Genomic DNA, 23,767 nt, shown 5'->3' on the forward strand with positions numbered 1-23,767 from the left:
TTATTTAACGTCCCGGTTCGCAACACAACATCAAAGTATTTATGACTGCAAGTCTATCCAGGCACATGTGCTAATAATTAGTGGTTGCTGATGTATTTTATTTATGAAAATTAGTGATGAAGAAACTGAAGCGTTTTGAACTGAATCAATATGAAGCATTTCAAAGCTTTTGATACAATTAGAAATGGTGACAACTGCTGGCCAGTCTTTAACATGGCATTTGCCTAAAAACATTAATAATATACTTGTGTTATAATCCCTGAAGGAGTCTTCCCAATCTAATGTGATTGTGCCATCATAAAATACTGTATGCAATTGAGATGAATTGTGAAATGCTTGTGCAACTAGGGACTGTTAAGACCATTTTACACATTGCATTTAAATATAAATAAATTGACAGATTTTATGAAGTAAGCTGACAATGAGCTTCTCCTCTTTGACAGACCAGCAGCCTCCAATGTTTGATACATATGAGTATTCTTGAGTGGTTTGGCAGTTTGTTTTTTTATTAAAATATACAAAATAACCCAAATCAAATCTGAAAATGACCCCATAACATAACAGCTTGGCATGCCAACAAACCATTTATTAAGCCAAAGTTAAACACTGATCAATAAGATCTATGCTGTCCCCCAGCATTTACACACTCCTGACCTTGATTTTGCATGTTACTTATAATCCTGTCAGTAGTACAAAAACATACCTGCTTCTTTAATAAATGTAAGTACTGTATTTTATTTATTATACATAGTTTTAAAATCTTTCATATATTGTACTTTTTGTGACCTGAAGACTTTGGTAATCCAATTTCTAACACCAAAACAGTTCTTCTACAAGAATAAAGATATATTTGCACTAAAGATCTGAAGCATTTCTAAAAACACATTTCCTATTTTCATCTTTAAAGACACATTAAATTTTTTACACAATGTTTTCAACAGATATATGCCTCACATTCAGAAAGCGGAGATTGTTCTAAACATTTTGATGTGTAACACATGGGGAATTATTAAAATGGGAAAATCAAGAAAATGTCTTCAGTCTCCAGAGAGTTAAGAAATTCAGATCAGAATTTTGATATTGAAAAACCACTCTCCACAATTTGTCAATTACCAAAATAGTTATCAATGAATCATTGCAGCACTCCAATGAGCATTAAATGTTTCCCTGGCAGATTACAGCTACAGTGTGGCAAATAAATATTCAATTCATTGTCAATTTTGCAAGTTTTCCCATCTACAAAGAATGGAGAGGTCTGTAATTTTTATCGTAGGTACACTTCAACTGTGAGAGACAGAATCTAAAAAAAAAAAAAAAAAAACACAGAAAATTACATTGGACGATTTTTAAATAATTAATATGCATTTTACTGCATGAAATAAGTATTTGATCACCTACCAACCAGCAAGAATTCTGGCTCTCACAGACCTGTTCATTTTTCTTTAAGAAGTCCTCTTATTCTGCACTCTTTACCTGTATTGATTGCACCTGTTTAAACTTGTTACCTGTATAAAAGACATCTGTCCACACACACACACACACAAAAAAAATCAATCACACTCCAACCTATCCACCATGACCAAGACCAAAGACCTGTCTAAGGACACCAGGGACAAAACTGTAGACCTGCACAAGGCTGGGATGGGCTACAGGACAACAGGCAAGCAGCTTGGTGAGAAGACAGCTACTGCTGGGGCAATTCTTTGAAAATGGAAGAAACACATGATGACTGTCAGTCTTCCCCGGTTTTGGGCTCCATGCAAAATCTCACCTCATGGGGTAAGGATGATTCTGAGGAAGTCCAGAACAACACAGGAGGGCCTGGTCAATGACCTGAAGAGAGCTGGGACCACAGTTACAAAGATTACATTAGTAACACATGACGCCGTCATGGTTTAAAATCCTGCAGGGCAGCAAGGCCCCCCTGCTCAAGCCAGCACATGTCCAGGTCCGTTTTAAGTTCACCAGTGACCATCTGGATGATCCAGAGGAGGCACGGGAGAAGGTCATGTGGTCAGATAAGACCAAAATAGAGCTTTTTGGCATTAACCCCACTTGCCATGTTTGGAGGATGAGAACAACCCCAAGAACACCGTCCCAACCGTAACGCATGGGGGGCGGAAACATCATTTTTGGGGGTGCTTTTCTGCAAAGGGGACAGGACAACTGCACCGTCTTGAAGGGAGGATGGATGGGGTCACGTATCATGACATTTTTGCAAACAACCTCCTTCTCTCAGTAAGAGTATTGAAGATGGGTCGTGGCTAGAAGATCCAGCCATGACAATGACCACAAACACACAACCAGAGCAACTAAGGACTCTTCAGAGCAGGCAAGATTTTTACAATTCTGTCAACTAAGGAGGCTCCGTAGGAAGCATTTCAAGGTCCTGGAGTGGCCTAGCCAGTTTCCAGACCTGAACTCAACAGAAAATCTTTTTTTTTTTTTTGTCTGTTGTATTACTTTGTTTCACTGCATTACATTACTCACTCGTATTTGTTTTTTGTGTTTATTTTTTGTTTGTACACAGAAACTGATGTACGGGGTGGGCGTTTATAAGTTTCTGCCCACACCCTTTCAGCTGCACTAAATTGGTCAATTGTTTGAGTTTTGTTCTATATGTTTTAATTTTTGTTTTCTCTTGACTTGTTTTGTAAATGAGAGATTTTGTTCATGCGTGCTGAATAAACCATTCATTCATTCATTCAAGGGAGCTAAACTTCAAACCTGAAAGATCTGGAGAAGTGGACCAAAATCCCTGCTGCAGTGTGCAAACTTGATCAAGAACTACAGGAAACGTCCGAGCTGTGTAACTGCAAACACTGGACTATGGTGGCCCTGAAGTGCAAAACACAACAGCCAATTGCACAGCACGACAGCCAATCAAAGGAACACAACAGCAAATTGCACAGCACAACAGCCAATCAAAAAAAAAACAAAACAAAAAAAAAAACAAAACAAAACACGACAGCCAATCGCACAGCACAACAGCAAAAAAAAAAAAAAAACAATCAAATCGCACAACACAACAGCAAATTGCACTGTCCAATCAGCGATGATTCGTGTTGCCCGGAGGTACCTACCTTTTCCGTTTTGGTTAATGTTGTCGTGTTGTGCGATTTGCTGTTGCGACGATTCGTGTTGCCTGAAGGTACCTACCTTTTCCGTTTTGGTTAATGTTGCTGTTGTGTTGTGCAATTTGCTGTTGTGTTGTGCACTTCAGGGCCACCATAATTTCTGTACAAAATATTAAGGTCTGTTTTTCTACTGGATCTATTGTTTCATGCAATAAAATGCAAATGAATTATTTAAAATCATACAATGTGATTTTCAATTTTTTTTTTTTTAGATTCTCTCTCTCTCACAGTTGAAGTGTACCTATGACAACAATTACAGACCTCTCCATTCTTTGTAGGTGGGAAAACTTGCAAAATCGATAGTGGATCAAATACTTATTTGCCCCACTGTACATCCTAAGTATTTTGTTCATTAGAAAATCATTTTAATCACATTTGCAGTTCTATATTCTGATAACAGCAGTTTGGCACATCTTATCAATGAATTTGACAGGTAAAATAGTATCATAACTCACAGGAATTAGTGGTGATGTATGTGAAAATATCACCTACTTGGTGGGAAAAAGAGAACTTTAATAGGCATATTGTGTTTATATACTGCTTACCTCAGCAGTACCAAACCAGATATCTCTCATGTGGTCACCGATGGCCTTGGCTGCAGACATGGCACTAGACAGCTTCCTCGCTTTGATGACTTCAGCACCTCTCTTCTGCACAATCTGCAACAGAGGCATGGACAAAGAAAGATTATTATGCATGAACATGGGAGTACATGAATAGCAGTTAATGTGAATTTGTACAGTTGTAAAACAGATGTTCCACCCCAGCTTGAGTAGGAACTCAATCACGGTGTCTTTGGGGGCAATGTAAGTCTTCTGACGTCAACGTCTGAAAGTCGCAACAGAAACCAGGACCCTTCAGACCAGGCAAGATTTTTCCAATTTTTGTGAGACCATCACCACTGAAGCCATAGCTTTTTGGTTTAAAGGTGTGCCATCTTCAGTCAACTCAAGGACATGTCGCACGTTTTGTAACATCCCAGTTAGTAATGCAATATCAAAGTACTCATGACTAAGTCTCTTTGCGCACATGCAGTAATAATTAGTGGTCTCTGATGTCTTTCACTGCAAATTGTCCCTCTCCCCTGAGCAGGTTCACAGGTGCATTTCTGGAAAACGTCTTACTCAGCAATTATCGATGTGCGTGATGGCTCAGATTAACAGAGGAAATGACACTTCACCCCAAAGCTCTTAACTTTTTCAGAGTCTGTCAGATTTTGGAACCTAAATTGTGGTGACGCTGCTATTTGTGTCACAGGACGCTGGTTTACTGCTGCTGTGAACATGATGGGTGTGGACTCCACCACGCTGTTGTTACAGACTGCCTGGACATGCATGTATTTCGTACATTGGAGAAAGTCAGAACACATTATTTTTAGGAGATAATGGACTATAACGTGCCACAATCATGACAGAACTTGAGCTGAATGTAGCGCTGATGCTGGACATTATTCTCTGGCCAGTGAGTGCAAATTGTACCTGAGGACAAGTGGACCTGGACATGTTCTCTGGCTGGCGAGCAGTGTGAGTACTTAAAGTGGACCTGCACATTTTCTCCAACTGGCAATTGCATGGGTGCTGGTGAGAAAATATTTTTTGACTGAAACTTTAATGTTTGACGGATTGTGCAGTGAAGTGGTACAACACCAGCATCAAAGGCGCAAAGTCCTCTCGGGGCATGCCCTCGAGAATTTTTTTTTGTTGTTGTTTGTTTTTTAAATGGTTTTTAATTTTTAATTCTTCCTTTTAAAAAAAAAAAAAAAGAAAAAAATGATTCTCAGTTATATCTGTACAAGATATGGCCCTAGAAAGTGTCATTTTTCTAGGCAAAAAGTGTATCTTTGACTGCAAGAAAAGTTGTAAACAGTGACACTTACTAATTTTTTATGGTACCATCATAACCCAATATATCAGGGTAACAATTAGATTAACTGCATGCTCTAAAGCATTAGTAAAGCATTTATTAAGTGTAAGTAAATGCTTAAATAACTACTTGTAAAACATTTACAAAGCATTTTTATTAGCTACCCATTGATAAGAACATAAATAAATGGCTTAATAATTATTAATAACAAAATATGTAATGTCTTTATGTCTAATGTCACACCCACACCACAGACAATTTAAAGATTCCAATGCACCTAACCCGCATGTCTTTGGATGTGGGAAGAAACCGGAGCACCTGGAGGAAACCCACACAAACACGGGGAGAACATGCAAACTCCACACAGAAAGGCCACAGGCGGGAATTGAACCCATGACCTTCTCGCTGTGAGGCAACAGTGCTAACCACTAAGCCACCGTGCTGCCCATAAGGACTAATAAATAAATAAAATGATAATAAAAATGGCACTGGGAAAAGATCAATATGAGGATCTCCTTAACCGGAGGTATTGTATTTTACAAAGCTAAAAAGGAAAAGAGGAAAGAAAGAGAGCAGATAGCAGCTAAAAGAATAGAAGAGGAATGTGTTGAACAAATAATAACAGGTACAGAGAGAAATCACTGTGAGATTCTTAAATGAATTTAAAAAAATGAATTTATAAATATTTTATAAAGACATTACATATTTTGTTATTATTAAGACATCTATTTATGTTCTTACCAATGAGTAGCTAATAAAAAAGAATGCTTAATAATTTGAGGGAAAAAATGCAAAGACAATAAAAATATGATTTGTCAAGTATTTATCATTTTTTTAAAGAATAGGGTCTGATTTTACATTTGTAAATGATGAATCAATCAACTTTTTTTGAATGGTTTATAGAGAATTAAAAAATAATTTATAAATGTTTTATAAAGACATTACATATTTTGTTAATAATTATTAAGCCATCTATTTGTTCTTACCAATGAGTAGCTAATAAAAAAAATGCTTTGTAAATGTTTTATAAGTAGTTAACCATTTACTTACACTTTATAAATGCTTTATAGTGTACAGTTAAAGTGTTACCTATCATAAGATCCACATAATCTGTTTAATTTTATATATAATAATAAAAGCTTCAGATCAATGATCATTCTCTAACATACAACAACATTCAACATATGAGATCAAATAGAAGTTAACTATAAGTTGTACATATTTTCCTTTCCAATGATGGAGACTCTCTGACTGAATATTTACCAACTTCAGTTAGCATTATTGCAAATGATTCCGCTTCTTTGTGAATTTAATTTAAAAATAAATTAACAAAATGGATACTACATGAAACTTATGAGATGATCTGATTTCAGTAAGTTCACTCTGATATCATACTCAATATCTACTCACAGTTTTTCTGTAAAATCATTTTAATCAATAATAGAAACCTGAATCAAATATGAATGTAAATTTTTCAGATTTTTATTATAACTTATTTTTGCTTATAACTTCACCTTATGCAGTGGCTGGAAGGATTATAAACACATCAGATCTAGGCTTGAGTTTCCCATTTGCCTTCTAGCAAATGCATCTCTCTCTCTCTCTCACACACACACACAAAGACAGGATGACTCTGAAGTTTGCGATCTCATGTTCCCACGAAGCAGTGTCCCGCTGTACATCTGGAAACCTGAGTGCTGTTTGCCTTACCGTTTTGAGAACGAAGCGCATTTCTACAATGCAAAAAAAGAAAAAGGCAGAAGTGCGGCAAGGACTACACATGACAGTACGCATACATTAAAAGCAAACATATGCAGTTGCAAGTGTTGTGTGTTGGGGGGTGTGGCTGGATGTTTTGGTGTTCTTTTCTTTTCTTTGCTCCTCAGGTGGCATGGAAACTGATTTGTCTGTGGAGAAGGTGCTGGCTGAAGAATCCTCACCCTCATCAACATCATGTGAAGCACCTGTGACTGGTGCTCACATGCAACCTTAAAGACTTTCAGCTGAAGCAGATAATTGGATGGTGTTCTGCTTTTAAGGCATGTGTGATTCAAGCAGAACTGCCGGGAACTCGACCTTGTGATGTTCGTTTGTGAGACGCTGAGGACCGCACCTGGGTTTGACACATCGAGCCTGTGAAGCAAGGAAGGGTGAGGACACATGCTGTCAGCACACATTAAAAGGTAATTAAGTATGTGACTAATTGTTGATAGTAACTTGGTGTTTTGTTACATAGTATACTTGAATTGTGATGAGAATTGTGCAGCTTGCTTCTCACTGCTGTGGCGTGCGGATAAGTGATCCTCCACTTGTTGTGAGAAGCTGCTCATTTGCATAAAGATAAAAAGTACAGACCTGAATGTGTTGCTGATAGCGTGTGTCTTTTGAAAGATATTGCTGTAACTGCTGACTTACCTCACATCTTCTTTGCTTCACAGAGAGTCAGTTTGTCGTGTCCACCTGGGGGGTGTTTGTCTGGTGGTAGTGGGTCCAGGAGCACCGGACTTCTCTCCTTGCGGGCGCTGGAGAGCGTGCCAGCAGTCACTCCTCCAGAAGGACGTTGGTTTTGGTTTTGTACATTTTATTTAGGCACAGGTGAAAAATAAATTGTTTTTGTTGTTGGAACCGCTTTCTGGTTATTTTTAGCGCTGGGTTCTGTCTGACGCAGGTTCGCTCCTCAATCAGCGTCGACACATAACAGTAAGCAAATCTACGAATGCAACGACACACGAAAATGCTGAGTACGCGCGCATTTCGGTTGTAAAGATGATGATTACAGTTTTGGTATTTCAGAAATATTTAAATATTAAATTGGAGCAAAACGGAGCAAGGAGCGCATCGTCAGTCTGAACCAGACAGTGATGAAGGAGATGATCCCTCTTTTGTTCTAGATGAGCAACCAGAGCAGGTGGATCCACAGATCTCCACAGTGGGTTGGATCGTGCACTTCTTTTTGTAGCTTCTCTAGGACTCAGGTGGTACACAGCTCCATCCCAGTGCCGAGTCCTGGAACGCAGAGCAGGATGCAGACACACACTGCTCCAGCAGTGGCTCCAGTTGCGTTTCGTTTAAAGCATCGAGATCAATGTTAATGTCGGTTTCCTTTTGTTCCTCTTGCGCTCTTGATTCACAGGCTATTCGCTCATAGGAAAAAGTCAAAAGCTCATTCGTCCTCCTTTTCGACGATTTGTGTCTTTTTTTTTTCTTTTTTTTTACTTTTTTCCATTGTAGCACTGTCTTGCTGAAATAAGCAGGGACATCCCTGAAAGACATTGCTTGGATGGCAGCATGTGTTGCTCCAAAGCCTGGATGGTGCACTAACACACACACACACACACATATCATCACAGATGCTGGCTTTTGAACTTTGCGCTGGTAATAATCTGGATGGTCTTTTTCCTCTTTTGTCCAGAGAACACGATGTCCATGATTTCCAAAAACAAACTGAAATGTGAACTCATCAGACCACAACACACTTTTCCACTTCGCGTCTGTCCATTTCAAATAAGCTCAGGCCCAGAGAAGGCGGCAGCGTTTCTGAATGTTGTTGTATGGCTTTTGCTTTGCATAGCAGAGTTTTAACTTGCACTTGTAAATGTAGCGATGAACTGTGTTAACTGACAATGATTTTCTGAAGTGTTCCTGAGCCCACGCGGTAAGATCCTTTACACAATATGTCGGTTTTTAAAGTAGTGCCACCTGAGGGATCGAAGGTCACGGGCATTCAACGTTGGTTTTCGGCCTTGCCACTTACATGTAGAAAGTTCTCCAGATTCTCTGAATTTTCTGATTATATTATGGACTGTAGATGATGGAATCCCTAAATTCCTTGCAATTGAACATTGAGAAACATTGTTCTTAAACTGTTGGACTATTTTATTCATGCGGTTGTTCACAAAGTGGTGATCCTCGCCCCATCTTTGCTTGTAAATGGCTGAGCCTTTTGAGTACGCTCCTTTTATACCCAATCATGACCAGTTTCCAATTAACCTGTTCACCCGTGGAATGTTCCAAAAGGTGTTCTTTGAGCATTCCTCAACTTTCCCAGTCTTTTGTTGCCCCGTCCCAGCTTTTTTAAAATATGTTGCAGGCATCCATTTAAAAATGAGCAAATATTTGCACAAAAACAAAAAAGTCTTCAGTTTGAACATCAAATATCTTGTCTTTGTGGTGTATTCAATTGAATACAGGTTGAAGAGGATTTGCAAATTATTGTATTCTGTCTTTATTTACATTTCACGCAACGTCCCAACTTCATTGGAATTGGGGTTGTACATAGCTGCCTCATGGACTGCCGCTGCCTATTGGAGCCGACGTATCAGCCGGCCGCCACCTTGGATGGGTTCCCTGTTGTGCCCCCAGTGCATTTATTTGTACTGTGAAATGTGTATCCCCAACTACAATAATCCGTAACTCCCCAAATTTTTACCCAATTTTCCCATGGTTTGGTTTGTTAGAAACAGCAGAGATTCAGTTATGTTACAGGATGCTGTCACACATTTAAAATACGTACTTTTATGCTGAAATACTTTGTCTTATGCTCTTTAACAAAGACAGATTGTGTGAAGCGCCTTGAGGCAACTTTGTTGTGATTTTACGCTATATAAATGAAAAATAAATTGACATATGCTATGGCATATAAATAAATGTATAAATTAATTAATTTATAATTCATTAAAGAAACAAGTTTGATTTGTTCATTTGAATTTCTCTCTCACACACACAGGACATAATTTTAATTTGCTCTACTTCACTCACCAGGTTTTGTTACAATGAACTTTTTTTTTCCCCCCAACGCCAGGACAAGAAAGTTCCAGGTCATTCCAGGGTCTTAAAACTACCTTGTTAGGCTGCAACTCGGGCTGGAGAGTTAAAACCTTTGACAAAGAACTGTTTGGCACAGCTTCTTACGTGTGCTGGCACCCTGTAGCTCCAGTGTAGTTATTTTTGCGATGTGGTGCAGCTTTACTTTATCAAATACAGACACCACAAATGACTCAATGACTCAATTCCAAATTTGGAATTGTGGAATTGTGCACAAACGCACTCTTCCTTTTGCCGCATTAATGAAAATTCACTTAAGAGTTGTGGTACTAGTTGGATGGAAACACAGCTAACAAATTTTCTAGCCTAACAAGGTACTTTAAGACCTTGGAATGACCTGGAACTTTCTTTTCCTGTCCTTGGGAAAAAAAAAAGTTCATCTTTGTAACAAAACCTGGTGAGCGAAGCAGAGGAAATTAAAGTGATGTCCTGTATGTGCATGTGTGAGAGAGAGATAAATAAATTCAAATGAACACTCCAAGCTTGTTTCTTTACTAAATTATAAAATTAATACATTCATCTATATGCCATAGCATGTCTTTTTTTTTCCTATTCAATTTATTTTCTTTTATATAGCACGAAATCACAACAAAGTTGCCTCAAGGCGCTTTACACAAGTCTATGTCTTTGTTAAAGAGCTTAAGATAAAGTCTTTCAGCATAAAAGTGCTTATTTTGAATGTGTGACAGCATCCTGTATCGTAACTGAATCTCTGCTGTTTCTAACAAACCAAACCGTGGGGAAAATCGGGGAAAAATTCGGGGAGTTGCGGATTATTGCAGTTGGGGGATCCACCCTCCGCAGTACAACTAAATGTACTGGGGGTGCAACAGAGAACCCATCCAAGATGGCGGCCACACTGATATGTCGGCTCCAGGCCATGAGGCATCTACGTATATAATGTCTATGATCAAATGGGCTCTCACAGGGCACTCTGTCTTTCAGCTGCTGGTGTGCACAAGTAATTATAGCGACAGTTGTACAAGGCGTTGGAGGCAGCTACGATTTTTCACGAATGGCATGCAATTCCTCCTTTGTGCGCTAGTCGGCTTCATTCATGTTATGTTTGAAGGGGCCCTTAGTTTTGATACAATTAAAAAAGATACCTTTTAGAAAAACAAGATTTCTACCGCTATCTGCAGATACGACACTATATTAATATGAAATGTGTCAGAAGCAAAAGGTGAGTTTTATAGAAATGCTTAAGGAAGCATATAACTCTGATATTAATGGTAGAATTATATCATGTGCATACAAAGGCTTGTCCAACCTTAAAACACAGTCAACAACATACATTAAAGAAAAATGGGACCAAGAAGAAACTGTGTGTACCCTGCCTCATGCTCTATGACTGCTGGGACAGGCTCCAGCCCCCCACGACCCTTAACTGGTCTAAATGGTTGAAGATGAGTGAGTGAGTAAGAAGGAGGAATAAGTATATCTGAGGAGGAATGGACAACAATGTGGAGATATCATTGGAAATGTACTAGCTCACAGATCAGGAGGGAATTCAGATGGAAAAAAATCTGATAAGATATTTTATTACACCCACTCAGAAATCCCACTACAATGGAGCTCCCCTATATGTTGGAGAAACTGTGGTAACCAACATGCAAACCACCAGCATATTTTCTGGGACTGCCAGTTATCAAGAACTTCTGGAGAGATACACATGGCTTTACAAGCTATTTTCAAGGATGTAATGCCTCTCAAGATGAAGACTATACATTTTGGAAATTTAGGCCAGAAATAGTTAAAAAAAGGACAAATCTCAAAATTTATTGAACATTTTGTTGGCCGCAACTAAGAAGGCATTAACCAGAAAATGGTTATTACAGGAAAGTCTGACTTTAACTGGGTGGATGGACAATACAATATGAAAAAGACAACAGCGTGTCAACTATAAATCGGAAGAGTTTACCTCTTACTAGATAAAATGGATCCACTCTGTAACACCTCACAGGCCTGATTTTGTTTTCTTAGATCATTAGTTAAGTTGTAATGACAGTCTACTCCCTAATTGTTTTGGTTCTGTTTGCATTATTTTGTAATATTGCTTTACAGCATTTTGTGTCTGGGATGTGTGCTTTTGAAATGATTGTAATTTGATGTTGATAGTATGAGGATGATGAACACAGAGTGGCTACAGTACAGTGGGGAAAATAAGTATTTGACCCCCCTGTCAGTTTTGCAGGTTTTCCCACCTACAAAGAATAGAGGGGTCTGTAATTTTTATCGTAGGTACACTTCAACTGTGAGAGACAGAATCTTAAAAAAAAAAAAAAAATCCAGAAAATCACATTGTATGATTTTTAAATAATTAATTTGCATTTTAGTGCATAAAATAAGTATTTGACCCCCTACCAACCAGCAAGAATTCTGGCTCACACAGACTTGTTAATTTTTCTTTAAGAAGCCCTCTTATTCTGCCCTCTTTACCTGTATTAACTGCACCTGTTTGAATTTGTTACCTGTATAAAAGACAACTGACACCTTCACACACTCAGTCAATCACACTCCAACCTGTCCACCATAGCCAAGACCAAAGAGCTGTCTAAGGACACCAGGGACAAAACTGTAGACCTGCACAAGGCTGGGATGGACTACAGGACAACAGGCAAGCAGCTTAGTAGAAGACAACAACTGTTATGATTATTTATTAAAAAGTGGAAGAAACTCAAAATGACTGTCAATCTCCCTCGGTCTGGGATTCCATGCAAGATCTCACTTTGTGGGGTAAGGATGATTCTGAGAAAGCTCAGAACTACACAGGAGGACCTGGTCAATGACCTGAAGAGAGCTGGGACCACAGTCACAAAGATTACATTAGTAACACATGATGCTGTCATCATCTGAAATCCTGCAGGGCAGCAAGGTCCCCCTGCTCAAGCCAGCACATGTCCAGACCCGTTTGAAGTTCATCAGTGACCATCTGGTTGATCCAGAGGAGGCATGGGAGAAGCTCATGTGGTCAGATAAGACCAAAGTAGAGCTTTCTGGAATCAACTATACTTACCATGTTTAGAGTATGAGAACAACCCCAAGAAAACCATCCCAACCGTGAAGCATGGGGGTGGAAACATCATACTCTGGGGTGCTTTTCTGCAAAGGGGACAGGATGACTGCACTGTATTTGAAGGGAGGATGGATGGGGACATGTATTGCGAGATTTTGGCAAGCAACCTCCTTCCCTCAGTAAGAGCATTGAAGATGGGTCATGGCTGGGTCTTACAATGACAATGACCCCAAACACACAGCCAGGGCAACTAAGGAGGGGCTCCGTAAGAAGCATTTCAAGGTCCTGGAGTGGCCTGGCCAGTATCCAGACCTGAACTCAATAGAAAATCTTTGGAGGGAGCTGAAACACCAAACCTGAAAGATTTGGAGAAGATCTGTATGGAGGAGTGGTCCAAAATCCCTGTTGCAGTGTGTGCAAACTTGGTCAAGAACTACAGGAAACATCTGACCTCTGTAATGGCAGACAAATGTTTCTGTACCAATTGTTAAGCTCTGTTTTTCTAGGGGGTCAAATACTTATTTTATGCAATAAAATTCCAATTAATCATTTAAAAATCATACAATGTGATTTTCTGGATTTTTTTTTAGATTCTGTCTCTCACAGTTGCAGTTTACCTACGATAAAAATTACAGACCTCTCCATTCTTTGTAGGTGGGAAAACCTGCAAAACTGACAGGGGGTCAAATACTTATTTTCCCCACTGTATATGTTATGTATATATTTGGCACAAAATGCTAATAAAAAATAAATTACCAAAAAAAAAAAAACCTTGTGAATTTTCTGTGTACTAAAAGTAGGCTTTACAGGTTTTCTATGTCAACAACATTTTATTGAGTCTTAAAGTAAATAAATATGAAATTGATCACTGGATCCTTGATTTGTGGACATAAATAGAAATAAAATAAATAAACAAAATCTGTAGTTTTTGTTAAAACCATTTCCTTTCAGATATTAATGAGACAAATGTATTCCCATAGACTGAGCTGAGTTCTTGCATTTGGCTGCGCTGAACATCAACATCAGTGTAATTCATAAAGAACGGAGGACATCTCATTTTGGGAGAGAGAAAAAAAAGTGTCTTATTTGTATTACAACGTTTGGAAAGAGGTGTCATTTGATTTAAAATGGCAATTCACTTTGAAGTTATCAATTCAAACTGAAATCTATTTTTATAACTTTAGCGTTTGGAGCTGTGCACTTAGACCCACAAAACAGGAACAGAACGAAGGACGATTCTCATTTCTTGCCCGCAACAAGACAAGAATCCCAGTTAGTGACTATAACCCACACAAAGGTGACTCAGGATTCACATCTTTAAATGACTTTGCCACTTCTGAAAAGCAGCAAAGCAGAGAACCAGCAGGTCTACAATCAATGTAGAGAAATGATAATTTTCCCGATAAACACCTCAAATCAATGGCCGCTCCAGTGTAATATGAATTGAAGGACCGATAAGGGAATCACTAAGCAAAAAGGATATTGATGTCGGTGGATCAAATAATTTCTTAACTGGACACCTAAATGTGTTTGGCTTCACATACCAACCACAAAGTTGTTTTCTTTGTTGTTGTTGTTTTTTTAACCGTCTCCATTCCACTTTCATTATGAAATAATGTCGTATTCATTATATTAATTGTAATTTGCTTACCTTCGAATACAACGGAGACAATAATTTCCAAATTCCGTACTGAAACACAAGCGGCACACGAAGCTGATGTCTCAACTATGTGCTCGAACCACACGTGTCAAACTGCTTCATTAGAGCCAAGCTTCAATTTCTGACCATCACAGCCCGTGTAACTAGTTTGTCCGTTTCAGCTTCATTCAGGAAATGGCGCTCCTCTCTTTCGTTTTCATATATATTAAAACAGAAATAACAGAATATTAATTTTGACTTTTACAGAAAATAGTCATAAAACAGAAGACCAGCACCCATGCGATTGGGGGCGTGATGTGTACATGGGGACTTCTTTGATGGTGTGGACTTTACACTTGGAAATCTTTACAAGTGTGAGTGGTATGTTCAGTTTTTTCCTCTTTTGCTTTTTTGTTCTCTTCAGTGATGCTGCTTGAGCTTTGTTTTTAAATTTTACTTGAGAGAGTATGTGGGAATTTGGATCTTGATTTGTGCGCAGCACACTGTTTTAACCCGCACCTCTCAGATGTTTATTGACATTGTGCACATGGACCATGTACATAGCGCCATCATCCATTGTACTATTTTGTGCAGTTGACCACACACAAAAATCTGAACATTAACTCACAGAGATGAACTCTCCTTTGAGCCAGGCATCGTCCTTTACAACATCAAAGCAGGCAGCCTCCTGACCGGACAAGCAGATGAAGCAGTGGTGCACGTCAGGGTATTGGGTAGAAGAGTGGTTGCCCCAGATGATCACATTCTTCACATCAGTGGTTGGAACACTACAGCGCATTGCCACCTGCAGGACCAGACAAAAATATAAAGACAGATTCCAGTTTATTGACCAACAAAGACAAAGAAGCTTGGTTCAAATGGTGGAGGCTGCAAAATGTCAAGGAAATGAGGACAAACCTGAGACCGAGCTCTGTTGAGGTCCAGGCGGGTGAGGCAGGAGAAGTTTTCTTTGGGGATTGAGGGAGCAGACTTGGCTGCAATCAAGCAGTTGGTGTTGGCAGGGTTTCCAACAACCAGAACCTGTAATTAAATGATGCCTACAGTGTTTGGACAGTGACAATTTATGTCTTTTACCTCTATACGCCACCGAAGAGCCCAACAGGTCTGTTTATACATGCAACTGACAAACATAACTTATTAATATATATAGAGGGAGAGTCCAATTATTTATCTTAGAAGACATACAACTGAAATTATTTGCCTTCTTGCATATTTTCTCATGGTGTGCTACCATTGTAGTCAATATCATATAATGCATCAATTATATACACAAATCCAAATATCTCCCCTTGAATATTGGACTGGAATTATTTTATTCCATTGTGTGAAGTCTTATTGAATACTGTGAACCAGTTTAGGAGAACCTGCACTTTAAATCACAGAGAAACAGGGTGATTCATATCTAATATACAAAACTTTGTGGATGGTATTAACAAGTCAGCAGATGGACATATGGATCTTTCCAACTCACTGAATATGTCTTGTACTTCAATTCCATTAGTCATTAAGAAATGTGAACAATATGGTACCATATAGTCAATTTGTTTGGGGTAAGCACTTCTCACAAACTGTGTGACTATGCCAGGAAGAGACTAGTGAGGGAAGCCACCAAGACAAGAATGTCACTAGACAAACTGCACATAGTATAGTGCAACCTGTTACTGAGCAGAACAACATCCTGAAAGAAACATCCAAGCAACAAAGATACACGACCACATTTTGCCCCCAAAGTCTAGTTTGTTTGATCAGCCAGCTGGTGTGTATCTGGCCCAACTTTTAGAGACAGTAGAGGATGCAATTTAGCTGGATTTAGCCATGGCCAAATCGCACTACCGTATAGGTACTGTGGCCCATTGGTGCTGGTGTCATTAACCGAATGCCCCCCCCCCAAAATCAGTCTGCACTGCCTTTGCTGCGCATGCGTCATTTCTGAGCATCAGCAGCATTTCACCGATAATAGCCTAATTTCTGCTTAAAAGTGACTTTAGACTGATTTAAGAGGTTTTACTTTATCATCTGATGGTTTATAATCATATTATTCCCTTTGATTGCTTCGGGAGTAGCAAGTCAGACGTACTGCTGTTGCGCTCTGATCACTCCCCCATCTTTTATTATGAAATCATGCTGAATTTATGTGGAAATAATTGACAAAAGCTTCAGATATCTGTCGCTGAGATAGATGATGATACGGAGAGCAGTTTTAAGCAGAAACAAGGCGATAATTGGGGAATCGCTGCTCTCAGAAATTACACATGCATAGTGAATCCAGGGCGGATTTTTAGGGGGGGACCATTCAATTGGCGACACTGGTGCTTATCCCTGGACACCATAGTGTAAAATGGATGACAGAGTCCAACGCCACCTTTAGGGGACACCAATCCTATGCAGGTTACTTCCCCTGTCAACCCTGGTACCCATTTACAGCTGGATGGACTAGGATGATGCACATGAAGTGTCTTGTCCAAGGACAGAGAGGTACCCTGAAGCATACAGTGAAATAAAACTCCGGTGTATATTTTGACAGTTCAGCTCCTATCTCACAGAGTGCCCTACTCAGCAACTGAAAAAAAAAGAATATAAAACTTATACTAATTTGTTTATGTTCTCTAGAACAACAACAAAAAAAGTACAACAAGTAACTCAGGCAACATACTTTAGCTCAAAAGCATTCGAGACAAAATGTAGGGAAAGCAGTAGTAGTTACCAAATGTAATTACCTTCACGGTCTTCTTGGCATACTGGTCTAGGGCGGCTCCCTGGTTCTTGAATATTGCAGCATTAGCTTTGAGCAGGTCTTTCCTTTCCATGCCCTCCTTTCTGGGCATGGAGCCCACTAAGATAGCTACATCTACATCTTTGAAGGCTACCTTCTCCTCAACAGTGACAATGATCTCTGCAAGCAGGAAAAAGAATAAATAAATAAAAAAGGAGATGGCACTATTGGTAAAACATAAAGTTCCTTAAACATTTCAATTTATGTAATGCACTTGCTACAACACTAATTTAATCATTTCCTTTTACAGCTTTAGAAATATGCTGATGTACAGGTTCAGTTAATACTTCCACTGTTAAGGGCCCCTTCACACATAATGCAAATAAGTACAAATCACGCCGAAACAGCTGGTATGAGCGAACCACAAAAACATTAAAATCGTCCCTGAAACCCATCTGAATTTTCCGAATGGTGTCCACCTGGAGGTCTCTCACAGTTTCTGGAAAAATTTGATGCAGCAAAGCTCCAAATCATTCAGACATTTTATTCGCAATAAAAATCCGACGAGAGGGGTGGACCACTGCTCACACAAAGCCTGCTCACAGGCGAATGACGCAACCGACAGGCGTGGAAAAAAAAACTCACGCATGCGCACGAAGGTTCAAGCTTGGCTGATGCAATCACACGTGATTCAAATCCATATGGTTTTTGCAAAAAATAAAAAGGTCGGATAGTTTTCTAACAGACCTCGTATGTTCGTGTGTGTCAGCTGGAATTTGGCTGACACCTGCCGCGAGAGGGAACGATGGGCTCTCACAGGGCACACTCTGTCTTTCAGCCGCTGGTGTGCACAAATAGTTGTAGCAACAGGTGTACGAGGCATTAGAGGCAGCTACGATTTTACACGTATTGCATACAATTCCTGCTTCATGCGCACTTCTACCAAATTCGCACTTTGTATGAAGGGGCCCTAAGGATTGTATTTTGTTACTTCATGCAAAACTATAAGGGTTTATTTTATTTTATTTATTTTTTGAGGGGGGTGTATGTGCTGATTCATTCAGTTTATCGTTTAAAAACACACACACACAATATATAAAAAGGCATTATATGAGGTTTTAGAACTATTCTCTTATAACTAAGAGCCAATTAGCTACAGGATAGTCTGAAGTATCTATCATAATACTAAAGTTTATTGCCATTATAAAACAGTTTTAGTCAGAAAAATTGAAAGTGCTATCTATCGGTGTTGCTGCGAAACAATAACTTAAAAATATAAATAAATATACTGGTATAGTGCTACATCTGTGGGTCCTCCTCAGTGCATGAACCGTTGTCTCTGAAGCCCATTTGGTTAAAACAGGGGCCTCTCACAGCCCCAAACCAAACAAAAGCAAAGGATAGCACCATTTCAAAGGAAAAATCCCAGGTAACAATGGAGATGGTGCAGAACGGCGCCTCATGACTGTTGTTACTGCAGTGGTTACCGTGATGAGACTGATAAAGATAACCTACTGAAAACCAAATATTTATCAAGTGACTTAAAAATTTCATCAAAATTCAGCACGACAGTTATGTCAAATATTTGTTACCTCTCAGTAGTGGGAGGGCACAGTCCTCCAGCTCCATCACGACACCTTCCAAGACTTGCTGCATGAACGGCAAGTCCAAAAGGTGCAAGGTGATTGGCTGGCAAACGAAGGAAGAAAGAAAGCATAATGAGGAAGGTGAAGAGGAACAGTGAGGAAGGAGGCACTGGGATGACATGCAAACACACAAAATATTAATGAACATACATTACAGAAATATATAACGCAGACTGATGTAGCAGCGAAGTGGAGAGCGTCATGAGACTTCAATCACAGTGCGTGTGCAGGAAAAATTCAGAGATCTCGCCTGGTCGCTCTTTAAATTTCACTCAATGTAACATAGGTGACTACATCATTGGGCTCGAGACCAGAGGATCCTTGGTTCAAATCCCAGCCTGACCAGAAAGCCTGACCAAGGGCCCTTGGGCAAGGTCCTTATTCCCCTAGTTGCTCTTGGTGTGTCGTGAGTACCTTGTATGGCAGCACCCTGACATGGGGTGAATGTGAGGCATTATTGTAAAGCGCTTTGAGTGTCTAATGCAGATGGAAAAGCACTATATACGCAATCCATTTACCATCTCTTTTAATACATTTTTAAATTGTTTATATTTAATGTGTGCAAGTGTGCAAGAAAGCAAATTGGTGAATGTCTACACATGGCACCAGGGTCAGCCCATCTCAGATCACCTCCCAAAAATTGCATTCTTAAACCTCACCCCCTACAATTTATATGAAATTTGGTATATAGGTCATTCTTGGCCAGAAAACCCAGAATTTCAAATTTCATCTTTCTCAGACCAACAGTTTTCAATGTATTGCAATTTCAATTTTTCACTTTTTTTGCAATAAACGGTGTGGATGCCAAATTTCAAACTGCTGTAACTCAGCAACCACTGGTCCGATTTTGAAAAACAAGGTATTTCTGTAAAGGGGAAACCACAAGAAATCTAAATCTGGCATTTGTGCATTTTTGAGTTGGATAACCTTTTAAGTGAAATTGACACTGTGGAACACACCCAACCTCTTTGTCACCAGTATGAAAAAAAAATGTAGCCCTATGTGTCAACTACAACATATAAAAGAATTGTAGGGGTTTTTATACTTGAGCAAACTGGGATAGAATAGAGGCCCTCTCTCAAGAAACAAACTTAAAACCTATGGAAGAAATAATTTTGCAAGGTGACTTTGCTAAGAACTTTTTGTATGTGGTGCAAGACGAGATTCAAAGTTTTCATTGGGAAAACAGCCAGGCAACCTTGCATCCATTTGTAGCCTACTACCGCTTAGACGATGGCACCCTGGAGCACATGAACATCTGTGTTATAAGTGACTGCAGGGACCATACAACAATGACCGCATATGCCTTTCTGAAGGTCGTTATCGCCTACCTAAAGACAAAAGTCCCGAACATGAACAAAATTCACTATTTCAGTGATGGATGTGCTGGAAAATACAAGAACAAATATAACTTTATCAATCTATGCCAACATCAGGCAGATTTCAATTTGGAAGCTGAGTGGAACTTCTTTGTCACATCACATGGCAAGAGTGCATGTGATGGTATTGGTAGAACAGTGAAAAGGCTTGTCACTAAGAGAAGTTTACAGTGTTTGTCCGACTGTCATATTCTTACATCTCTTGCCATGTCTGACCACTGTGTGAAGAATATCACAGACATCCACTTCTTTCATGTACCAGTAGATGAGGTGGCTAAATGTGAAAATGAACTCAAGCATAGATTCAACCTTGCTAAGACCATCAAAGGAACATTACAGTTTTATCGTTTTTCCCCCCCAGTATCATTGGCAACGATGCAGGTCTATAACTCTGTGAACATGAAGGCAGTGCTGATATGCCTCTAGTCATTAGACCTCATAACTTTGTGTGCTGCAGCTACGATAATAACCCATGCATTGGACTGGTTTGGTGGAGGGGGTCTCAGAAGAGTTTGGTGACTACAAGACTGAGTTTATGCATCCTAAGGGACCAGCTAAAACCTTCCACTGGTTATCCAGAGATGATCGTTGTTGGATTCCTAAATCTGATGTACATTGTGTGATAAGCGCTCCAATCTTCTTCAACCAGAAACTACAGTATTTCTTATGATGACCTGGCCAGAATTTCTAGCCACCATTTGAACTGGCCTGGTGACAAGGAGTAAAAAAAAAAAAAAAAAAAAAAAAAAAAAAAAATCAGACCCAGTGATCATAAGACAGACAGTTGTGAAATTTTCATTAAGTTTTGTTAAATTGTGATTGACAGTATATCTTGGAATATATCAACCTGAGGCCCTGTGCATATAAATGTATGGAAGTATACAAAGACACAGAATTTATGAAGGATTAGGTATGTCAACTTACACATGGTTTTGCATGAAAGTGAAAAATAAAACCCCTCCAATTTTTTTATATGTTGTAATTGACACATAGGGCTACATTTATGTCAAAAAGGTTAGTCATGTCCCAGAGTGTCAATTTCAAGGTCATCCAAGTCAAACATACCCAAATGCACAAACAAATGCCTTGTGGTCTACCCTTTACAGAAATACCTTGTTTTTCAAAGTCAGATCAGTGGTTGCTGAGTTATAACAATTTGAAATTTGGCGACCATGCCCTTTTTTGCAAAAAAAGTGAAACAATTTAATTTGGATATCTCGAAGACAATTAGTCCAAGAAAGATGACATTTTAAATTCTGGCTTTTCTGGCCATGAATTACCTCTATACCAAATTTCATAGGTATAACTCATTGGGTGAACTCAGCTGGACTGACCAACCAATGGTACCATTGTTGATGCTGGAGGGCTGATCTCTGCTCTGTTGCATTACTGTATTTTCTGGAGTACAAGTCTGTTTGTTTTATTAGCTTTTTTGTTTTACTAGTTTGAGAGGTACTGCGACTTATTTCCTAAAGTGACACACACATACGTGTGTGTGTGTGTGTGTGTAAATGCTGCATTATCATCTATCGCCACATTCTGTATCTTAGAGAATGAGTAAATTTAAGAAATACTGATCTCCACCTGAGAGACCACGCTATGGAATAAAACTTTTAAAGTGCTCCACACAACACTTGTTTTGGATGGCATAAAAACAACAACGGCAAGTGAGCTAAGCTAAGGTATGCAAATTATCTGTTACAAAATGTATTTATTTAGTACAACGTAAACAATTAAATAATGCACAGTTTTCAAATATTTAATACCACTGCATATTTACCTCACGTATGATGGTCTATTCAGTAGCCAAAATAAGCAGTTCACTCACATTTTGGGCCTGGTACAATAAATTTAATTAGCTTATTAGCTTCTAATGACTTTTTGAGTCATAAGTAAATAAAAATGTGCCTATTAGTCATTTTGCTAAATGAATGCGACTTATATCCCAGTGCAACTTATGTCTGTTTGCTTTTTTTCTTCATGAAACATTTTTTGACTGAAGAAACTTATAGTGTGGAAAATACAGTAATTTGATTAGGAAAAGTATGACACCACACCGTATCCAGCAGGTTACACTGCCTTAAACAATAAGGAGCTGAGCACAGGACAAACTAATCCATTTCATACCTGGTCATTACCAAAGACATCTCCCTTGGCAATGCTGTACAACAGAGAATAGGCAATCTGCCCAGCAGCACCAGTCACCAGAACTCGGATAGGCTCAGACTGCAAAACACAAAATGACAAAGAAATTACTGTAATGTGGAACACGCATGGGTGTAGTTAGAAGGGTGCTCTTTAATGCCCCAGTGGCTAAACAATTTAAGCTTATAAAAAAAAAAAGACATTCTGTTGGATTTAAACATGTTTAGTAATTTTGTCTCCCCACAATCAAGTAAATTTTGTAGCCATTCTAAGTAACAACTTGCAGTGCCCTTCCCCAGTAGACATTTTATTTGAACTGCATGAAATACTGTTGTCATCATGTTTATATGATGAAGTCTTACAAAGGCCCTGAGGCCCAGTGGTGCCAGTGTCGCAGACCAAACAGCTCCCCACAAAAATTGGTCCACCCTGCCTCCACTGTGCATGCGTCATTTTGGAGCTCAGCAGCTTGCCCAAAGCGATCAAATGGATTATTAACCATCAGACGACAAGATAAAAACCTCTTAAATCATTCTAAAAGTCAGTTTTAAACAGAAACAAGGCGATACTCCATGCGCTACCTGCTGTATGTACATATGAAGAGTTTTGACAAATGCAGTTTCAGTTGGCCAATTAATATCTGCACATGCAACACATGTGGCTTTGTAATTCTGCAGTCATATCTTAATGGCACAAAACCAGTCACACCAGGCTGTCACGACAGCTGAATGATTGCTAACTGCAGCAGCATTTACCAGTCACATGGTTCAAGGGAAGAGTCAGTTAGCCAAAGCCAACACTGCAAAGGGGTGGCTCACTTGAAGATTTTCTGCATCCTGCTCTACTTTTAGAACATACATATATGCTTTCTTGTGTTCTCTAATGCATGGAGTAAGACAAAGATTATTTTGTTTGTTTGTTTGTTCCTTAAATGAAGTTGTGAAATTTCACAGGCAGTATAGTATGCCAGAAGGCCCACAGTTGACTCAATATTCCTCAAAGATGTTGGTCCATACTGACATGATAAAATCATGCAGTCAGTCACCCATTCAACCTGACTGACCATTCCCCTCTCTATCTCAACAAAGCATTTTTGTCTACGCGACTGCCACTCACTCGATAGCTTCTCTTTTTCAGACCATTCTCTAGAAACCCTAAAGATGGTTGTATGTGAAAATCCCAGTAAATCAGCAGTTTCGGAAATACTCAGCCCATCGAATCTGGCACCAACAACCGTGCCACATTCAAAGTCACTTAAATCCCATTTCTTCCCCATTCTGATACACAGTTTGAACTTGAGCAAGTCGTCTTCACCATGGATAGATGCCTAAATGAATTGAGTTGCTGCCATGTGATTGCCTGATTAGCCATTTGTGTTAAACAG

General features: G+C 39.2%; 1 protein-coding gene across 1 annotated transcript in view; it reads right to left on the reverse strand.

Moving 5' to 3' along the window:
- Positions 1-23,767, reverse strand: part of LOC117523821 (malate dehydrogenase, cytoplasmic-like) — a 31,779-nt gene that overhangs the window by 7,108 nt on the left and 904 nt on the right. Inside the window, exons 2-7 of the mRNA XM_034185429.1 lie at positions 22,366-22,464; positions 18,806-18,902; positions 17,218-17,393; positions 15,398-15,520; positions 15,108-15,284; positions 3,683-3,796 (exon numbers count right to left, since the gene is read on the reverse strand). Coding sequence (XP_034041320.1) covers positions 3,683-3,796; positions 15,108-15,284; positions 15,398-15,520; positions 17,218-17,393; positions 18,806-18,902; positions 22,366-22,464 — 786 coding nt within the window. The remainder of the gene's footprint in view (positions 1-3,682; positions 3,797-15,107; positions 15,285-15,397; positions 15,521-17,217; positions 17,394-18,805; positions 18,903-22,365; positions 22,465-23,767) is intronic.

The sequence above is a fragment of the Thalassophryne amazonica genome, chromosome 13 (genome assembly GCF_902500255.1).
Source record: "Thalassophryne amazonica chromosome 13, fThaAma1.1, whole genome shotgun sequence".
Taxonomy (NCBI): domain Eukaryota; kingdom Metazoa; phylum Chordata; class Actinopteri; order Batrachoidiformes; family Batrachoididae; genus Thalassophryne; species Thalassophryne amazonica.